Source organism: Bos javanicus, chromosome 5 (genome assembly GCF_032452875.1).
Source record: "Bos javanicus breed banteng chromosome 5, ARS-OSU_banteng_1.0, whole genome shotgun sequence".
Lineage (NCBI taxonomy): Eukaryota > Metazoa > Chordata > Mammalia > Artiodactyla > Bovidae > Bos > Bos javanicus.
Genome location: NC_083872.1, coordinates 110,873,207 through 110,893,652, shown reverse-complemented (window position 1 = coordinate 110,893,652; position 20,446 = coordinate 110,873,207). Strand labels below are relative to the sequence as shown.

General features: G+C 53.5%; 1 protein-coding gene across 1 annotated transcript in view; it reads left to right on the top strand.

Annotated features, from left to right (window-relative positions):
• Positions 1-19,548, top strand: part of NPTXR (neuronal pentraxin receptor) — a 39,816-nt gene extending 20,268 nt beyond the window's left edge. Inside the window, exons 8-11 of the mRNA XM_061419092.1 lie at positions 11,268-11,493; positions 12,402-12,649; positions 14,821-15,000; positions 15,320-19,548. Coding sequence (XP_061275076.1) covers positions 11,268-11,493; positions 12,402-12,649; positions 14,821-15,000; positions 15,320-15,544 — 879 coding nt within the window. The 3' untranslated portion in view covers positions 15,545-19,548. The remainder of the gene's footprint in view (positions 1-11,267; positions 11,494-12,401; positions 12,650-14,820; positions 15,001-15,319) is intronic.
• Positions 19,549-20,446: the final 898 nt, after the last annotated feature.

The following is a 20,446-nucleotide window of genomic DNA, read 5'->3' as shown; positions in this document are numbered from 1 at the left end:
GACAGACATCCAGGAGACCCTGACCACTCCCAGCATCCATGACTTCCAGACTGCAGGGAAGGGGTTTCACAGCAGAACAGGATCCTTGGAAGGAGCGGGCAGAATGAGGCCCAAGCACTGGCTGCCCCCTTTATTACCTCCCCCTAAACCGAGTGCAGCTGGTGAAGGGGGGAGAGTGGCTGGAAGAAAGGAAAGGCAGGGACTCTTCCCTCTCCATGGCTCTCTCAGTTAAATCCCCGGCGGAGCAGCACAGGAGATGCTGGTGTGGAAGCCTGGCCTTACTCATGGCCCAGTGGCCCTCCAGAAAGTCTGTGTGGTGTCTGCACCCACCCCGCAGGGTGTCAGAGCACAGCCAGGCAGCTATCACAGCCATCTCCAAACCTGGAGTTCAGAGACCTCTTCACAGAGAAGACCTCCTCTAACAGACTTCTCACAGAGGTCTCAATTTGAGTGACTGCTGTTTTTATCATTAAGTTCTAATATTACTAATTTTTTTAAATAGCCAAAATTAAAAATGAGAACAAATCCTCCATTTAGGAAATAGAGTTTATTAATGTAAAAATAAAAAAATCTGGTCGTCGATCAGTTTCCTCTTGCCTGCCCTAGCCCCTGCCCCCACACCCAGATGGCTCCCGTGGTTCCTCCCACGTCTGGGGCTGGCAGGGCTGGGCTTGCCCTGGACCTGTTCCCCCAGCATCTGTGCATTTGGCAGGGTGGGCTCCCCTCCAGTTAGCCCGCTGAGGTTGAGGGGATCCTAGTGGCTGGGGTTCAGCACCAGGTCAGCCTCCTGGGTGGAAGAAGTCCTGCTTCCCTGTACACATGCCTGCTTTCTGAGTGCAGGGGACATGGAGGGGGTGCCTGCCCACCAGGACTGTCTTCTGAGCCTGACAGCAGCCAGAGCCGGTCTCTTTGGGGTGTTTGACAGTGGCTGGGACTTGGAGCCCAACGGACTCGGGATCAGACTACTGGTCTCAATTCATGCACCTTTCAGCCACTGACTAGCTTCCCTCTTCCCTTCTCATCCAGAAACCTCAAAAGGATGCCCTTCAGGGTCTACTTTATCACCACTAGTGTCTCTCCCACCTTGATTTGCCGGAAATACTCATGGTATTGAGTTGGTAAATTGAGCAGGAACATTTCAGTCCTTCTCTTGCTGGTCCCCTCTCTGACATCTGACCCCATAGATCATTCCCTCCTACAAATCTCCATGCCCTGGGCTTCTAGGTACCTCTCAGCTGCCCCTCCTGTCTCCCTGCTTCTCTGTCCCCTCTTGGGTCCTCCTCCTTTAACATGTGCACCCCTCCAGACCCTCCTCTTGCTCTCCCTAGCAGAACTCAACCACACCCTGAAGCTTCCAACACCATTCCACTAAAGTGCCCCCAAACCAACTTTGTCCCCAGCCCAGGTTTCTCTCCAAGCTTCAGATCAAGAGATCCAATTGCTTCTTGAGCACCTCCCCGTGGGCATCCCACCAGCCCCCTCCCTTCATCATGTCCCAACCTGAACTCAGGTCCTCTGCCAACTTGCTTCTCAGGTGTACCCTGAGAAACCATGCTTGGCTCCTTTCTCTCCCTCCTCCTCCCTGTCAGCCTCATTTTTCTGTGGATGTTTGCAGCAGCCCCCTTGCTGGTCTCCCACCTGATCAGGCACACCCCTCCATCCATCCTCCTCCAGGCCACCCCAGGGATCTTCCTTAAGCCCACCATTGGGCTCTCCTGTGATAGCAGACTCCTGCCTGCTCCCAGGCTGCCATTTCATTTCCAACGTGTCTCCCAGTTCCTCCTTCTTCTGCCTAGATTACCCCCAGCTCATCTATACTCATCATTTAAGTCTGCTCTGAGGACACCTCCTCCCAGGGGTCCTCCCTGATTACACTCTGTCCCTTTCCTGTCCCCACCTCTGCTCCTCCCACCTCTCTGCATCACCCCCTTCCCCACCCCACTGGACTGACTGCTAAAAGGGAGGAAAGGTCTCTCTGGCCCACCCTCTGCCTGCAGACCTCAAGTTGGAGTCACATTTGAGGGCTTAGGAGAAATCGTTTGTCTTGTGTTTTTCTTTGTTGTTGTCGTTAATTGAAAAAATGTCAAAAGATTTGAGGGGGAAATTACATTTAGTTCCACCATTTTATTCATTTTTGAAGCCCTCCCCCTTTTGGTCCTTTATCAGAATGTGGACATTGTTTCCGAGTTGCTGGGGTTGCTGGTAATTACCATTTTAATGATGACTGTAAGATCCTGGATCCAGCTCAGCTTCCTGCATGCATCAATCCTTCGGCTGTCTCCTGTTGCTGGAGATGTAGGTTGTTTCTAATTATTTTTTCTTCTGGATGCTCATTGCAGGATCGATTTCATGTAGATAGTTGTTTTTTGTTTTTTTCTTTTTAAGTCAATTGAGTTATTTCTTTAGGCTGAATTCCCAGGAGTGGTGTTACTGGGTCAGATGATATTGACTTTTATGGCTGTGGCCAAAAACCACTTTCCAAAAGGGCCATTTATGTGGCAACCAGCCATGTATGTATGTTGCAGTGTTATGTTTTTGCACTAATTTATGTGTAAAACGGAATTTCTAAATTGATTTAAGTAGCAATTCTTTGACATAAACCACATTCTTAACCCTATGTGGCAAGCTAGTGGCCTCTCCTCATCTTGGGGTGGAAGTGATGAAAAGGAGCACCCTGATGATAGTCACAGAGGTTCCTGGACTATTATAACAGTTAGAGCTCACATTTACTGAGAGCTTACCGTGTGTCAGGTGCTGAGCATTATCTCATTTAATCCTGAGAAAATTTCCATGAGGGAGGTACGATTCTATCCGCCTTTAACAAATGAAGAAACCAAGGTTCAGAGAGGTTAAGAAACTGACACAAGGGGACACAGCATTGGAGCCTGGATTTGCCTCTGTCAGTGTCTGGCTCCAGAGTCCTTGTTCTTCATCATTAACTCTAGGTCCATCTGAGGGATCAGGCCTCAACTTCCTCCAAGAGAGTGAGGAAGACAGGTGAGGGAAGTGCCTCTTGTGTAGTAGCCTGGACCATTTCTGAATCAGAGCATCTGGAGCAAGAGTGATGAGGACCAGTCCTCAAAGGTTTGTCCTGATGGCTGGCAAGATAATCTGGAGGCCAGAAGCGATAAATAACAACAAGTAACATGTATTAGGCACTTAGTGCATATTAGCTTATTCAGTCTTCAGCCCTATGAAGCAGCCTGTACATATTCCCATCTTACAGATAAAGAAATGGAGGCTCATAGACTCTGGAGAAACCAGAGTGAGCTAAATCACCACCTGCCCTCCCTACCCCCAGCTTCTGTTTCCCCTCCGTAAAATGATACAGTGAGTAGATGCTCCCTAACCACCTTGCAGCTCTAAATATTCTCTGAAATGGGAAGACTGTATGGCATAAAGTTGAGTTCTTCTTGCTTGTGACTTTAATCACTTTCTCTCTCTGGGCCTCAGTCTTCTCATGGGTAGAAGGAGGGGCTGGGTGTGGTTCAAGCCCTTTGGGCTCCAGATTCTGAATTCTTGGGCAGATGTTTCCTGATTAGGAATTGTCATCTGTGCCCTGGAGGCCTCTCCTCCCTGGCAGGACTCCCCCTGAGAAAGGAGACCCCTCCTGCCTGTTCCAAGCCTGGCAGGAGCCACTTGGGCAGAAGACAGGGAGGGGCTTACGTGTGACCCTGTTTTTTAAGGTGTATCTTACATTCAAGATATTTAAGAACTTACATATCATACTTTAAAAAGACACAAATTTTTTTAATGTATTTATTTTTAACTGGAGGATAATTACTTTACCATATTCTCTTGGTCTCTGCCATACATCAACATGAATCAGCCATAAGTATACATATGTCCCCTCCATCTTGAACTTCCCTCCCACCTTCCCCCCCACCCCACCCCTCTAGGTTGTCACAGAGCACCAGTTTGAGCTCCCTGAGTCACACAGTAAATCCCCACTGGCTATCCATTTTAAACATGGTAGTATATATATTTCCATGCTACTCTCTCAGTTCATCCCACCCTCTCCTTCCCCCACCGTGTCCACAAGTCAGTTCTCTCTGTCTGTGAAAAAGACGCAGATCTTAAATGTACAGCTGCATGAAAATATATGTATGGGCACACCGATGAAGCACCATCCAAATAAGAATCAGGACATTGCCAGCACCCTAGAAGGCTCCTTTGTGATCCCAAAGTCCAGGCTTCCCCAGAGGTAGCACGATTCCAGTTTTCATCGCTGTAGATCAGTCTTCTCTGTGTTTGAACTTCCCTCACGTCGACTCAGACAAGCTGCAGCCCTTCATGTCCGGTGTCCTCGCTGCACGTTGACCTTCAGTCATGGTGTGTGTGTGTCAGTGGTTTACTTTTCACTGCTGTGTAGTGTGTCAGCGTGTGGAAACACCTTACTTACCCATTCTCTGATGGAAGGACGTTTGGGTTGTTTCTGGCTTGGGATTATTACAAATCAAGCTGCTGTGAATGTCCTTGTGATATCCCTGGTTGGCTAAAAGTCCTCATTTCTCCTGGATGTATCCCCAGGAGTGGGATGCTTGGGTTCCAGGAGAGGCATATATTTAGCTCTAGGAGGCTCTGCCAAACGCTTTTCCAAAGTGGCATCTAAGCGTTCGCACGCCCACCTGGTGTGAAACTTGTCAACCTTGCTGTGGTCATTTTAAAGACACTCCCCATTCTGGTGGGTGTGTAGTGGACTCATCGTGGTTTCAATTTGTATTTCTCTGGTGACTCATGATGTTGAGCACCTTTTCTTATGTTTATTGGCCATTTTGTGAAGTCCTTGCCTGTGGGAGGTGAACCGAGGTCAGGGGCTGGTGCACCCCACCCCCCGAGTGACAAGGCCATTGGGTTTCCCCAGTACAGTCAGACACTTGATCCCCACAGAACTTGAGACAGGGATTGAGGCAGCCAACCCGAAGTGGAAGCTCTTAGGTGCCCCTGCCCACCCCACATTTGACTCCAGGGGAAGCTGAGGCTCAGAGAGGCTGAGTGACTTGCCCAAGGCCACACAGCATGTTGAATGCTGAGCCAAGATGACAGCTAGGATTTTCCATGAAAATGGGCTGAGGGTGGGGTCCTCAGTCTCTGCTGCAGATTTTGGCCCAGGGCCCAGAAGGTATGTGGGCAGGCAGGGCCAGGAAGGGATTTTGTGGCAGCTTGATGGGGAGTATGTGAAGGGAGAGGAAAGGGGCCTGGGGTTGGCGTGTCTAGTCGCTTGCTCTGAGGCCTCAGAGGAGGGTGTGTGGACAGACCCTCACAGAACTGCTCCCCCTTCTCCCGACCTCCCCTCCTGCATGCCGACTGCCATGACTTGCACCCTCAGTGTACAGAGGTCCATTTATCTGTTTTCCATTCCAACTGCAAAGTGGCAGTGGGGACCAGGACAAAGATTGGTCTGGCCTCTGCCACCTGCTCTCCTGCCCCTCCCCTGCCAGGGTGAGATGGAGACAGAGAAGCCTGCCAGGCGGGCTCCTGGGGAGGAAGTGGGGAGCAGGACGCCCCCTCTGAAAGACCTTCCCTCGACTCACCTCACCCTCTCTGCCAGCCTGTTCTGAGAGCCTTACAATTTAGTCCCACAAGAACCAGGGGATTGTTACTCTCCCCATTTCACAGATGAGGAAACCAAGGCTCATAGAGGTTAAGAACCTTGGCCAGGTCACTCAGCTGGGATTTCAGTCCTAAGCAGTCTGGCTCCCTGGCCCACATCCCACTCAGTTACTACTCACTATGCTCTTCTTGGTGGCTTAGATGGTAAAGAATCTGCCTGCAATGTGGGAGACTCGGGTTCGATCCCTAGGCTGGGAAGATCCCTTGGAGAAGGAAGTGGCAACCCATTCCAGTATTCTTGCCTGGAAAATTCCATGGACGGAGGAGCCCGGCCAGCCTAGGTCCATGTGATCGCAGAGAGTCGGACATGACTGAACGACTGACACTTTTTTCACTTTCATGCTCTCCTGCCTCTCAATAATAGGAAGTAATAATAATGGTTATGACTCTCTATCAGCCATTTTTATATACCAGGCTTTACATATTTTGTCATTTTTGTCATTACATATATCCTAAGATGTAGATATTAGTATTCCCATTTTACAGTTGAGGAAACTGAGGATCAGAGGAGTTGAACAGCTTGCCCAGGGCCACAGATCCAGTCAGTGGGGAGGCTTGTCTGACCTGAGAGTCATGCTGGTGCCTGTGCATCGTGTTGCCACAGCACATGGGTACAGATGAATGAATGAATGAACAGAGTGAGGACTTGCAGTCCCTCCAGAGATACCCTCGTTCCCTCTCCCTCTGGAGCATCTTGGCTGAGGCGTCAGGAAGCTGCCATCTGGTGAGGGTGAGGAGGCACTGGCCAGAGGAGGTGGAATGGGGGCGGGAAGAGTGTTCTTGGCAGAAGGAACAGCATGTGCGGAGGCCCAGGGGTGAGAGGGAGTTAGGGACAGCTGGGCTTTTCAGTTGGAGTGAAGGGTAGCCTCTAGGGGTGTGTAGTAAGGGCTGAGAGTAGAGGGGCAGGGTATCGAGGGTGGGAGAGGAGGACTACCGAAGGGTGTAAGCAGCGTGGTTGGATTTGCATTGAGCTGCCTGCCTTTTTGGCTGCTGTGTGGAGAAAGGCCAGAGTAGGAGCCTGGGGACGGTGGCCTGGACTGGGGTTGTGGGGGAGGATGAAGGAGCCGAGTGAGGCTGTGGTTAAGATTCTACCCTCAAAACTCTGCTTTTGGATCTCCCCACCCCCCCATTTTTTAAAAGAAAATTACTGGGGACTTCTCTGGCAGTCCAGTGGTTGAGACTCTGCCTTCCAAGGCAGGGGGTGTGGGTTCAATCCCTGGTCGGGGAATTAAGGTACAACCACACCATACACAGCACAGCCAAAACAACTTTTTAAAACAAGACATGCACTAAAGTGTAAAGACGACCATCCAAGTCCCCACTGACGCTCAAGACCCAGGACAGTTGCAACTGGCTGATGCCCCTGAGGGCCTCTCCTGTCCCAGCCCCAAGAGAGGGTCACCGCTGTCCTGAATTTGTATTTATCACTCCATGCATTTCTTTATGCTTTTATAAATACATGAGCTGGCTTTGAATCTTTGTACCTTTGTATGAATGATATCCAACTGTTCTTCTGTAACTTGCTTTTTTCCCTCAATATAATGATTAAACAAAAACATCAATGGTTGAAGGTGGAGGAGGATGGGCTCCTTTAAGAGATGTTTAAGGAGTGTTAGTAATAATCGTAATAATAGCTGACACATACCTGTCATTTGCCAACTCTAAGGGCATTATATCTGTTAACATTTCTCACTGCAGTGCTATGAGCTATTATTTTTGTACCCTTTTTGCTGATGAGGAAACTGAGGCAGGGAGGCTTTCCACAACAAGGTCACTGGGCTGATGGAGCCTGGGTGTGAGCTGGGGCAGACTCACACAGGACTTAGGGGATGAGCCCGTATGGGAGATAGGTGGCCTGACCCACACCACAGCCACCAAGCCTGCTCTCTGCCCTCCTGTACCTGGAGCTGGGCCCTGTGCTCTCTGCGTGGAGGGGAACTGTGCAGAGGGTGGAGCCTTGACCATGAAAACTGGCACCTTCCCGCTGCCCCTCATAGGAAAGGAGTAGACCCCACCTGGGAACAAGGTGGCAAGGTCTTCCCCACGCCCTCCCAGCACCAGAGCTCCCCCACTTAGGCAGGTCCCTCTATCCAAGCCCCTCTACAAAGCTGCCCCACACCAGGATCTGGCACCACCTGCCAGATCGTCCCAGCCTTCTCACGGCCACTGAAACCTCTTCTGCTGGTCCTCGAGGCAGGCAGGACAGCTGGCAATGTACCCATTTGGCAGACCGACAAACTGAGACCCAGACTTTCAGGCAGGACCAAAGAAGGAGAAGGGGCTCTGGAGTCAGAAGGGACTGAACTGAGGTCCTGGCTCTGTGACTTGGCAGTGTGTGCCCTCAGGCAGATGACTTCACCTCTCTGAGCCTCTGCTCTCTCCTCTGAAAAGCAGCCCTCCTTAATTCCCCAGATAGTTGAGAGGGCTTGTGGAATGTTTGCACAGTACTTCCGGAGTGCAGGACTTGGCACGCGGCGCGCGGCAGTGAGGACAGCTGCCTCCGTTAGCATCTTGTTACCGAGTGCTAATGAGCCCAGCACGTTAGCTGAGTTGGACCGGAACCCTGGGCTCTGGCTCCAGGCCCCACGTACTTCCACCAAACCCCACCCCGGACTCCCAGCACGACAAGTGTGGGTTCCGAGCCCCCATCAGGACCCGCGTGGGGTGATGGCGTTGTCTCCCCACCATCTTGGGCTGGGGGCCCACTTGGCATCAGGCCCAGAGCCCACGCGTCACAGCCTGTGCCCGCAACAGATGGGTAAGTGGGGGGAGTCATGTTCTTCTGATGCAGACATCAGGGTGGGGAGGGGGCCACATGGGATCCGGTGAGCCCACCTCCTCCCTGGCCTTCCTGCCGGTGGCAGAGCTGGCGGCTCTGACAAAAGAACAGCTTGTGTGCCCACCTCCCTCGGCCTGTGCCGTGTCTCCTCGCAACGGCATCTGTGTAAATAGCACTTGACGTCCTGTTCCTTCCTGGCAGGTCTTTCTCCCTCTGAAGGAGGAGGACGCTTTGCGGGAGAGAGAGAAGGCTTTGGCTCCAGAGGGGTCAGCTTTGCTCAGCCCCTCAGAAGGACGTCTCAGTTTCCCCATCTGTGAAATGGGGACACTAAGAGTGCCAACCAAAACGAGTTGGCTGTGAGGATTCATGAAAAATTACCTGCAAAGTACCGAGGGGAGACCTCCTTCAGAGGTGTGCCCCTCATGCCCAAGGAGGCCCAGTGGATGTAGGGACAGTGAGGCTAGAAGGGGGCCCATTCCAGGAGACCCGGCCCCGGCCCTTCCAGTGCTGATGTAGATGGCACTTCATGAGCTAATTGCCTCAGCCTAAGGTTTCCCAGAAGTCCCACTGCCTCAGATACAGTGGGTGGCTGGCCCTGTCACTCCACGAGCTGTCTGTGGTCAAGGAAAGATTCTGGAGGTAGCAAGCTCCCCGTCAGCTGATGTATTCAAGCCTCACAGTTTGCATTGTTTTTTCTTCTTTGGCCACACCGCACAGTGTGCAGGCTCTTCATCCCCTGACCAGGGGTCGAACCCAGGGCCCCTGAAGTGGAAGCATGGGGTCTTAAACCACTGGACTGCCAGGGAAGTCCCGTGCATCCTGCTTTTACAGTCCACAAGGATCTGTTACTTCCACTGTTTCATCCTTACATCTGTCTTGCGGATGGGCAGAGTGGGGCCGGTTGTCCCTATTTTATAGAAGGGGAAACTGAGGCTTTGTGTTTAGTCAGCACCAGAGTCAGGATTCGTGGGCACCTGGGGAGTTCCAAGGAGCCCTCCAGAGGGTGGACAGTGAAGATTCGTGTAATAGAGTGGGCCATGTGTACTGAGCAGTTCATCCATCCGTGCCCCACCCCCCTCACCTGGGCTCCCCACCTGGTGGGCCAAGCAGGCGTCTGCATAGGTGGATGGCTGTGCCCTCCGACGTGGGACACTGCAGGGCATACAGGTGGCCACGCCGAGTCAAGCTGGAGCTCCCACTATGCGCCATCTTTTAATCCTGACCACAGGCCTGCAAGTCCAACATTCCAAGTCCCCACTTTACAGAGGAGGAAAAATGACCCCAGAGAGATTAACCCACCTGCCCTCCGCCTCAGGGTGGAGTGGCGGAACCAAGTGCGTGGTCCCGTCACTGTCTGTGGTGGCAGCTCCCTCCTCTCTGGTGCTGAGTGTGGCAGTGACGCTTTGCCTGCACTGCCCTCCCCACCCCCAGCACTTTGAAGCAGGGGACACATTTATCCTCTCATCACAGGGCTAGGAAAGAAAAAGAGCTCAGAGAGGTTAAGGGACTTACCCAGTGTCACACAGCAAATGACTGACAAGGTCAGAGCTGGGCCAGTGAATCTGACCGGGGTCTCTTGTGCTTGCCCCTGAGCTGTGGGGCCGTCCCTGTAGGCACAGGGTGCTCAGGGAATGCTTGGTTGTGCTCCTGGTTTTCTGTTTGGCCCACAGTAGGGGCTCAGGGAATATCTGCCCGGTGAAGGAATCATGAGAATTCAGTGAGCTCAGGTCTGGGGCTAAGCCTGTGGTCGGGGCCCAGGGCAGGTGAACTGGGAGCCAGCAGGGCCCCTGGACAGTGAGGAAGCATCAGGCTGTCAGTAGGGAGCATGGAGGAGGGGAGAGCAGACAAAGCTTGTCTAATTTGGCTCCTAGAAGCTCAATGAATTATTCATTTCCTACTCGTCTTCCCATGACGTGTCTACCAGAGACTGTCCCTTCCCAGCATCAGGACTTGTGGCCTCAGCTGCCTTCCTCCACCCCAGAAGGGGTTTCCTCCAGCAGGGGAGGGGAAAGGAAAGACCCCCTGGCTTCTGTCCCAATTCTCCTTCCCACGGGGGTCTTAAGGTGGGCCAAAGGAAGATCCTAAGACACTTTGTCCTCATCCTGGGTGGGATGGGGGTGTCTTAGACCACCCTCGAACACCCTGCTCTAGACAGCAGAGTAAACAGCCTCTGCTCACAGGCATTTACCACCTAATCATCCCCACAACCCTTCTAAATAGTCACAGTTGTGCCACATTGCCTGAGAGGAAGCAAGGGTTCAGAGAGATGGAGGCATTTGCCTCAGGCTGCACAGCAGGTTGGTTCTCGAGCTGGATTTGAGCCCTGGGCTGCCTGCCTCTGGAGTCTGTGACCTTAACCACCCATCACAGCAGCATTGGAGCCCTATTCCAGAAGCCCCCTGGTTTGTGCCCCTGGGTCTGCCCAGCACCCACACAGAGTCTTGAACCATCTTGGAGAAGTTTGGCATGTGAGTAAGTGAGGATCAGGATAGCCCACCTCTTCAAGGACCCATCAAGGTGCTGCCTTCCAGTGATGAAGTGCTCGGCAGTGGCTTTCAACCCCAATTGCATGTCGGACCCTCTGGGGGACTTTTGCAGCTCTCCACTGCTGACCCCATAGGCTGAGATGTCCCGAGGACAGGAGCCAGCCTGCTGTCCACTCCCGTCACACACCAGCACTGGAGACAGCCTGCTGCTGCACACCCAGTGCACATTCACTGCCTCAAAGCAGGCATTGCCGTCCCATTCTACGTATGGGGAAGCTGAGGCTCAACAGGGGTCACTCAAGCAGGGCTAGTGGACATCTCTGGGACTTTGTCTCTTTCCATCCTCCCTCTGACTGACTTCGAATGTCCCTTTCTCTGTCCGTGAGCAGCAGGAGCTTCCAGCCCGAGTGAACTTCTCAGCCGCCCCAGCCCCCGCGCCCGTGGTGCCCACTGCCCTGCACTCCAAGATGGACGAGCTGGAGGGGCAGTTGCTGGCCAAGGTGCTGGCGCTGGAGAAGGAACGCATGGCCCTTGGTCACAGCAGCCAGCAGCAGCGGCAGGAGGTAGAGAAGGAGCTGGACGCCCTGCAGGACCGTGTAGCCGAACTGGAGCATGGTGGGTCTTGGGCCCCACAGAGGGCATGGTGGGCGAGGGTATCCTTGGTCCTCGGATGGTCCTCAGGGTGGCAGATTCACTCAGAAAACGTTTCCCAGAGGTTAAAGCTAGATAGGTTGGTGGGAAGAGTCTGAGAGAGAATGATTGGGATGTTTTGTCAGCATTACCAGTTAGCATTTTCCGGCTCATTTTCACCCACTGTATTCTGGGAGTGGGCTAAGTACTTGATACGCCAGCTGGTTTAACCTTCACAGACCATACAGGGGTGGCTCTGTTTATTATCCCCTAATAATAAATAAGGCTATAAATAAATAAATAAATTTTATAATATTTATTTTATTATAATTATTAAATTATTATATTTATGAATGAGTATAAGCAAATATTTATAAATAAGGAAAATAAGGCTCAGAGAGGTCAAGTGACTTGCCCAAGGTCACACAGCGAGTAAGTGGTGAAGCTAGACCTTAAATCAGGTCTGACTCTAAAGCCCCTGCACTTAACCACCCCCCACAGGAGTACCTTTGCCATCAAAATGTTGTCATTTTATAACACCTGGGCCTGGCAGCACAAGGGTCATAAAATCATGGCATGTGGACATTGTACAGGTGTGAGCGTGAGGAACCCTGGCTCCGCGGTCCTCAGCTGTCACCGGCTTGCTCTGTGACCTTCAAAGTTCACTTCCTCTCACCAGGCCTCATTTTCCTCATCTGCAAAATAGGAATTTAGGACTTGTGAACTCTCAGGGAGCTTTCATCTTTTAAACTTGGTGAGGACCACCCTTGAGGCTTATAGACAAGTTGAGGTTACCAGGGGGCTAGTAGCCCTTATTCTGGAGTGTGCCCTGCCCACCTCCCCAGTCCGTGTCCACTGACCCCCACCGTGTTCGCCTTGCTCACCCCACTCAGGGTCCTCAGCCTACAGTCCCCCAGATGCCTTCAAGATCAGCATTCCCATCCGCAACAACTACATGTACGCCCGCGTGCGGAAGGCGCTGCCGGAGCTCTACGCCTTCACCGTCTGCATGTGGCTGCGCTCCAGGTCTGGCGGCACTGGCCAGGGCACCCCCTTCTCCTACTCGGTGCCTGGACAGGCCAACGAGATTGTGCTGCTGGAGGCGGGCCACGACCCCATGGAGCTGCTGATCAATGACAAGGTGAGTGGGGGCTGGGCAGAGCCAGAGGGATGGGGGTGAGGCAGGGGGGACCCTTCCAGGAGCATTTGCACTGCGCTGGTCCCAGACGGGCAGGGCCTTTCCATTCTCCTGCTGAGCACAATCAGCACACATGAAACGCCTCCAAGGTGGATGAACCCATTCCAGGCTGGGTTCTGGGAATTCAAGATAAGCCAGACCTGGGGCTGATAGGATGAGAGCTCCTGTCTAAGAGAGGCTGTCAATGGTGGTGTGCCATTTACAGAGGAGCATATGAGGATTGCGGAGATTAAGAGACTTCCCCAGCAACCCGGCTGTGGGAGCAGGACTGGAAGTGCTTCCTACAGCAGGGCATCTCCAGGGCCCCCAGGGCCCTGCTCATTCTCCTGAACAAAGAGAGAAGCAAATGAGGTCCCAGGACCTCTCTGGGGAGGGAGGTGGAAGGAAGGGCAGAAGAGCTGCTGGATTCCTTGTCCCCCTCCCCCTGGCAGTCAGCCCCACGCCCCTCCCCTCACGTGGCGAGGAGGCTGGTGCCATGGTCAAGCTCTGGCCTGAATGCTGGACTTGAATCCTAGTTCTGCCGCTATCCCACTGTGTGACCTTCGACTAGTCACTTACCCTCCCTGTGCCTCAGTTTCCTCATCTGTAAAGCAGGAATAACAATAACCTCAACTGTACATGGTTGTGGTGAGAACCACATCTTTTGAGATGCCCTTGGAAATGCAGAGAACATATATTGCACCCACTTGTGACCAGCCCACAGGCACACAGAGCTGCTGGGAGTGGCTGACAGCAGAACCCTGCTCAGCAGGAGGTGCCTTTCATGGTGTCCTGGAGGAGGAGGAAAGAGATAGGCCCAGGGGACAATGAATTTCCCTTGTGGCCCAGTACACACTTACCCTCTAAGTCCATCAGAGAGTAGCTGGGTGACATCTAGATCATGCTACCCAGTTCCCCTTCATAACCCCCCTGATGCCATTCTTGGCTCTGCCCATGGTAGTAGTCACTTCTAGTATAATAGAAGGAATTCAGCACCCTGGACAGGGCACAAGGCAGCCAAATTTCCTGACATTCTGGTGCCTTTTGATTACCAGCCTCACAAACTACTCACAGTTCTCATTTTATTCCAGCCTCTAATCCCTTGCCCCTGCTGTGCAAACCGACCCCTCCCCCAACCTTGGTTTGCCTTACAGTGGAATTTCCAGAGTTCATTATACTTCCAGATGTGTTTAGATTTTACATCTTCTGTTCCCACACTCCTCTCTGCCTCTGGGCCTTCACAGCTTCTGTGTCTCCCACATGGCCCCTATGTTACTCTGGCTTGTGATATTGTCCCTGAAGTCCTCCCCTCCTGTGCAGACTCAGCTCATTTTAGGACCGGATCCATATCCCCCGGTGTCCAGAACAAGGCCTGGCATCAAGTAGGCCTCAGAGAACATTGTAATAAATTGTGATCTCAGAGAACCTAGGAGATGAAAGAGCCCTTTGGGAGCCCCAAATCCACAAGCAGCAAGTACCTTTCATCTCACAGGCCAACTCCAATCAATCAGCAGTGCCTTCCAAAAGCACTGCGATGAGAAAGATTCCGAGGGTGAGTCTAGGCTCATGATTGATTAGCCATGTCTGCCTTGGGTGGAGTAGGAGGCAGAGGTGGCTGCATATTTGCCATCCTTTGCCCAAGCCCCTGACTTTATGGATGAGGAGACTGAGGCCCAGGGAGGAAAGAACAACCTCCCCAGGGTCCCACAGGGCGTTGTGGTTGACAGTGCTCGGCCTCCAAGTACAAGGCTTGTTCCATCATTCCCAGCACTTCTTGAGCCCAGCTGTGTGCTGGGCACTATGTGAGATATTCAGGGAAGGGAGGCTTGTGAGATACAACTCCCACCCAGCGTGACCTTACAGGCCTGTCAGAGAGTGAATAAACTACCTAGAAACAACCAAAACCCAACACTGAGTAGTCCCTTGTGATCTGAGTGAAGTGCCTGATGATATTGCTACATTGTGGGGAAAGAGGAAAGAGTGGCTGGAAAGACACTGGGCAGGGAGGACAGGCAGGGTCAGATCTTGGGTCAGACTCTGGAAGGAGGGTCACTGGTCTCCCCATCCCCCATCCCACTGCTTCAGCCTTGGGGCTTGTGGCACCTCTGACCCGGGGCTGGGGGACCTGTTTCCAGGTGGCCCAGTTGCCCCTGAGCCTGAAGGACAATGGCTGGCACCACATCTGCATCGCCTGGACTACAAGGGATGGCCTGTGGTCTGCCTACCAGGATGGAGAGCTGCGGGGCTCTGGTGAGAACCTGGCTGCCTGGCACCCCATCAAGCCTCATGGGATCCTTATCCTGGGCCAGGAGCAGGTAAGGGTCAGGGTGGGATGCAACTAGATATCCCACCCACTCCAGGCGCCTCAGGAGGAGGGGTAGGCGGAGGGTCCCTGAGAGCACAGAAGTGAGCACTCAGTCTGACCCAGCCATTCTGCAGATGGGCAGACTGAGCGAGACCGGCCCAAGGGGCAGGGCCAGAACCTTGGGGCGGGACTAGGACCTTGGGGCGGGGCTAGAACCTAGAGGGGGCGGGGCTTCAGCAAGGACGGAGTTTTGACTCACTGAGCACCTGCGTATCTTTTCTCTCCCTCACTCCACGTCTTTCTTGTTTCTTTCTGCTCTTTTGGTCCAGGATACCCTAGGCGGCCGGTTTGATGCCACCCAGGCCTTCGTGGGTGACATTGCCCAGTTTAACCTCTGGGACCACGCCCTGACACCAGCCCAGGTCCTGGGCATTGCCAACTGTACGGGGCCACTGCTGGGCAACATCCTGCCATGGGAGGACAAGCTAGTGGAGGCCTTTGGGGGTGCAATGAAGGCCGCCTTTGATGTCTGTAAAGGCAGGGCCAAGGCATGAGGGGCCACCTCGTCCAGGGGCCCCTCCCTTGCCTGCAAATTCGGGGACCTTCCGGGGCGGGAGCACATTCCCTCCTTAGCCTACCCACACATGCACTGGTCTCCTTCTTTGCCCCACTCCTGGCCATGCCTCCCGTTTCCCCCACCTGTACCCACACCTCCAGAACGCCCTGCCCTTGATGGCTGTCCCCTGATCCCACTTGAATGGGGACAAGCAGCTTGAGTCAAAAGGTCAAGCCTGGGGTGAGTCCAGGGCCTGGCAGGGGGTGCATCGCAGTACCCATGACTCTTGCCCCACCGCTGGCATTAGAGTGGAGCCGTATTTCACCCCATGTCCCCTTACCCATCAACCACAGCTGATTCCACTGATCTCACAGCACCATCCATGGGGCTGTGTACAGGCGAAGGGCCCACTGTCTCAGTGGCAGGGATGGTTATCTGTCCCCTTTCCTCCGTGAGGCAGGCGTGCCCCCTTCCTCTTCAGGGCCATCTTGGGCTGTGAAGCTGTCCCCCAGCTGAGAGGGAATGACAGAACCACACTGGAGACTCAGACTCACCCCCTTCCATCTTTCCACCAGCTGCCAGTCACGGGCAGGGGAATCTTGGTGAAGCTTCTCCCCCCCAACCCCTGCCCCCACCTGCACCCTTTCTTCCTCCTCTTTCCTTGTTTCTTTGTGTGCTGAATGGTTGCTTTGAATGTTGGTTCCATGCCTGGCCCAGCCCCACCTCAATTTCCAGGACATTCCCTTCCCAGCTCCAGCCTGGAGGGTTGGGGACCAAGATCTCAGGAGGCCCATCATGGCTGCGTCCACTGGCATGGTCACCTTGCCCCTTCTGTGACCAGAACAGGGCATGGAACACTTGAGCCTGGGCTGGGGACAGCGTGGGACAGAGGCATGTGCCCCAGGAGACCCAGGCTCTGGCAGAGCCACAGTACTGACCTGCTCTGCATGGCCCTGCAGCCTTTGGGGAAGGAAAGAAGCAGAGAGGGCAAGGAGAAGCACGGAGTGGCGTGCAGAGCTCTGGATGAGAAGAAGGAGCCCCTGGTTCCTGGTCTCTGCTGCCAGCCTGCTGTGTAGTCTGCTGTCAGTCCCTACTCTCCCCTGGCTGGCGATCCTCATTTGTGAGCTTTGGTCATTTCTGAGAGGTCTCCAGATCAAAAGTAGGATGGTCTGTGATTCCAGGTGGATAGGGTGGGACAAGCCTGAGAACCTACCTAGATGTCAAGGTGCATAGCAGGGGCAGGCCCTGGGACTGGGCAGCAGATGGGATCTGGCCAGGCATGGGTCAGGGTCAGCAGCTGGCTCCAGAGAGTCAAGGGCAAGGGAAAGGGTCAAGGCAGACCAAACTCGTACACAGATTAAGGTCAGCTCTTCTGGATCACCCCCAGCCTGGCACCCTTGCCCATCTGAGTGTTTGAAAGGGCTGGTGGCTAACCTGGGCCCTACCCTTGAGTCCCCACCGGCTCCCCCAAGACAATGGAAGAATATCAGAGCTGAGAAAAGCCACCCCAGTCTGACCTCTTGTTGCTCATATGAGGAGGAGCTCAGAGAGGGCAAGTGACTTGCACAGGATCACACAGCTCAATGGAGCTGAGCCAGGACTAGAAGCCAGTGCTCTTTCCCCCACACCATACTTCTTGCCTGTGAGAGTCTTTTGAGTCCAGCCTAAACCTAACAGGATGGACATTTGAGGGGTCAGAATGCTTTCCAACATTCCAACAATGCTTTCCAACACTGGACCACTTTCCTGTATGAAACATACAGACATCCCACCCCCGATCCCTGGAAGGTAGGGTGGGAGAAGTGTGATCTCCTGGCACTCTGGCAGGAATGGAGCTGAGAACACTGGGGTCCCTCCCCAGTTACCTACCGGGTGTCTGGACAGATGTTGGCTACTTAAGTCAGATGGGCACTGGTGGCGTTTTGTTCCTTTAGTTCCCTGTCTCTGCTCCCCACATCCACTTAGCCTGAGGCACGATGCCCGAGCTACAGACTGTGGGGCGCAGGGCCATGGAGGCTTTTCCAAGACTTGTTGCTTCCAGCCCCCAGATCCTCGTTTCCATTTCAAGAGTGCAAATAGACCATTCACCACTTCCAGCCCAACTCCCCCTAGAAGGAGGGATGGCGCGCTTTAGCCAGAACCTGCCGAGATCTAGTTGCCCTGGTAACAGCCAATGACATCAGCCCCGCTGCTGGGTCAAGCATCTCATGATGACATACGCTGTTGCTGGGGTGACGGTGAAATTTGGAATTTAGATTTCAGAAACACTGGGCTTTATTGGGTTTATGGTATTGTCTTTGAGGGAGCAGCTTTTGTGGAGGCCTTGAGGGGAAAGAAAGAATCTTAGGAACGAGGTGATAGAACTTGTTTGGTCACTCGAGCCCACCCAGAAACATTATCCCAAGTCCTTTATGCTTTGTCATGGTGATCATGAGACTTCTGACCTGTGCTGAATCACCCTGGTCAGCCCTCCAGAGGGAACAGGAACAAAACCAGAGATGTTGCCATGTAGGCTCTGAGTCTGGGCCATCGGTGAGTGGCCTGGGTACCTATTTACATTCCAGAATGATGAATGTCCTAAGTCCCCACTCCTCCATCTACTGATTATCCTTCTTCGCTGAATGCCTGTTGTTTGGACTCCAGCTTTGACCTTCAGCTACTTCCAGGCACAGCCAAAAAGATGGGGAGGAGAGAGGTGCTCAGCTGCATCCTCGAGCTACTCCCAGCTGAAAATGAGTCTGGACCCATGTCTGTTACACCCTTGTAACCTTGCCATGCTGGGCACCTCACAGGGATCAACTCATTCACCCTCACAACAGTTCTAAGTAGGACTGTTCTTAGTCCCATTGTACAAGTAGAGAAATGGAGGCCCAGAGAGGTTAAGTAACCTGCCCATGTCAATCAACCCACAAGTGATGGAACCCAGCATTCAAAGCCAGTGACATCCAGGGCCCACCCTTCAGCCTGAGGGGACAGGCGCTACCATTGCCTGTGGAGTGGGGTTTGGCTATCTACTGCTCCTGAGCCTGTTCACCCTGACCCAGAGGAACACAGAGGTGAGGGATGGACTGGCCCCTGGGCCAGAGTCCCCTTGAGTGAGTCCAAGGGAGGGTTCTTAGCCCCTTCAGGGAGCACGTCCCTGTGAGGGGTGCTCACAGCCCAGCCCTTCTCTCACTGGCTGGAGTTTCCAGGACAGCTGAAGGGAGAGGAAGCTGGGTGTCTCCCAAGAGTCCCAGGCTGCAAAGGGGAGAGAGCTGACCCTTCTCAAACCCCTGCTTTGGGCCCAGCCCTGCGCCAGGTGCTTCACAGCTCTTATCTGCCAGACTTTCCCACCTTGTGGCACATGGCGCCCCTAACCAACATCCCAAGAGGCCGATCACCTTGCCACATCTGTGCAAGACCTGGGACCACAGGCGTGGACAGGAAGGGCTCCGAAGCCCTCTTTTTACAGATGAAGATGCCAGGGCCCAGGGAGGATGAGCAATCTTTGGGGTTACCCAGCCGGAATACTGGGAGACCTGAACCCAGCATTCTGACTCTGCATTCAGTGCTCGCTCCATGATGCAGCGGTCCTAGCCCCCCCCCCAAATGGATCCCCTCTTCACTGTGTTTCCCAGCATCCTTGCTCTGAGCAAACTGGGCAAGGGACACAGCCCACCCCCAAAAGATGGAATCATTCTCTTAACCGTCTTTGTCCCAATTGCCTGCCACTCCAAACCCGTCCCCCTGGCCCCTGACCCTGCTGGGTGGCGAAGAGGCTCACGTGGGCCCAGGCTGAGCAGTGAATGAGCATGTCAAGCTGTCAGACTCTCTGAAATTAGTGCATCCTACTGGCAACCCGCCTCCCTGATCCTGCCTGATTTTGTACATAAAGTGACATGAGATGCAACATGTGTGTGTATGTGTGTGCGCGCGCGTGTGTGTGTATGCTATGTCATGGTTTTTGTTACTTTTTGTTTTTGTAAATTTGAATGTCCAAAATAAACGTGATGTTTACTCTGAGGCTCTTCTTGCAAAGGTGGGGCTACCCTGGGGGTATTGGGCAGGAATGAAGTGGCTACTACTTGGAGCAGGGCAGTAGGTAAAGACAGAGGGGGTGCCACCCCACTATGCCAAAGCCTCACCCAACTCCACCTGTGCCCCCCTAACCTGACAGGCTCTGCCAGGTACCAGGGACAGACACACCCCTGTTTCCAGGATTTCTGCAGGAAGGATGTAAAGAACACGCATCCCACATGGAGAGTGTCCCAGTTCTGATAACTGGGCTTTGGCCTCATTCCTACACCTCATCCCCACCTCGTGCCCCAGTTACGGGATCCCAGTTCCTGACTTGTTCCCTGAGACCCAATCTGCCTGAATTACTTGCCTGGGTCCCCAGAGCATCCCTTGGGGTCCTGGGGAGATGGGGTGGTGGAGTGGGAGGAGCCCTGTTGTATTTCAACGGTCTACCTGGACCCCTGTGACTCGCGTCAGAGACTAGACTGACTCTCAGCGTCAGGGTCTGCTACCCCCGCCCACCCCTCCAGGGCTCAACCCATCCCTGAGAGGTCTTGACTTGGTCCCCAGCTCTCCCCGTGCAGACCACCTCAGGGGCACAGCCTCCACCCTCCTGCCCCATCAATATTGTCACTGCTCCTAGTTAGACCTTGTCCTCAGATGATCCCTGGGAAATGCCAGGGGGCCAGTCTGGGGTTACAGGAAGTCACACCAGCAGAACAGCCTTCTCAGGCTTTTCCAAAGTTTCCCAAACTTCCAACAAGAGGAATTCACCCCCATGAAGCAAAGGGTATAGCTGGAAGCAGCACTTCAAACAGGAAAACCATGTTTGAAGTGCACTGAGTAATCTGAAAATCTCCTGTGCTTTCTGCATTCTACTCCAGAACAAATCCAGATTTGTTTT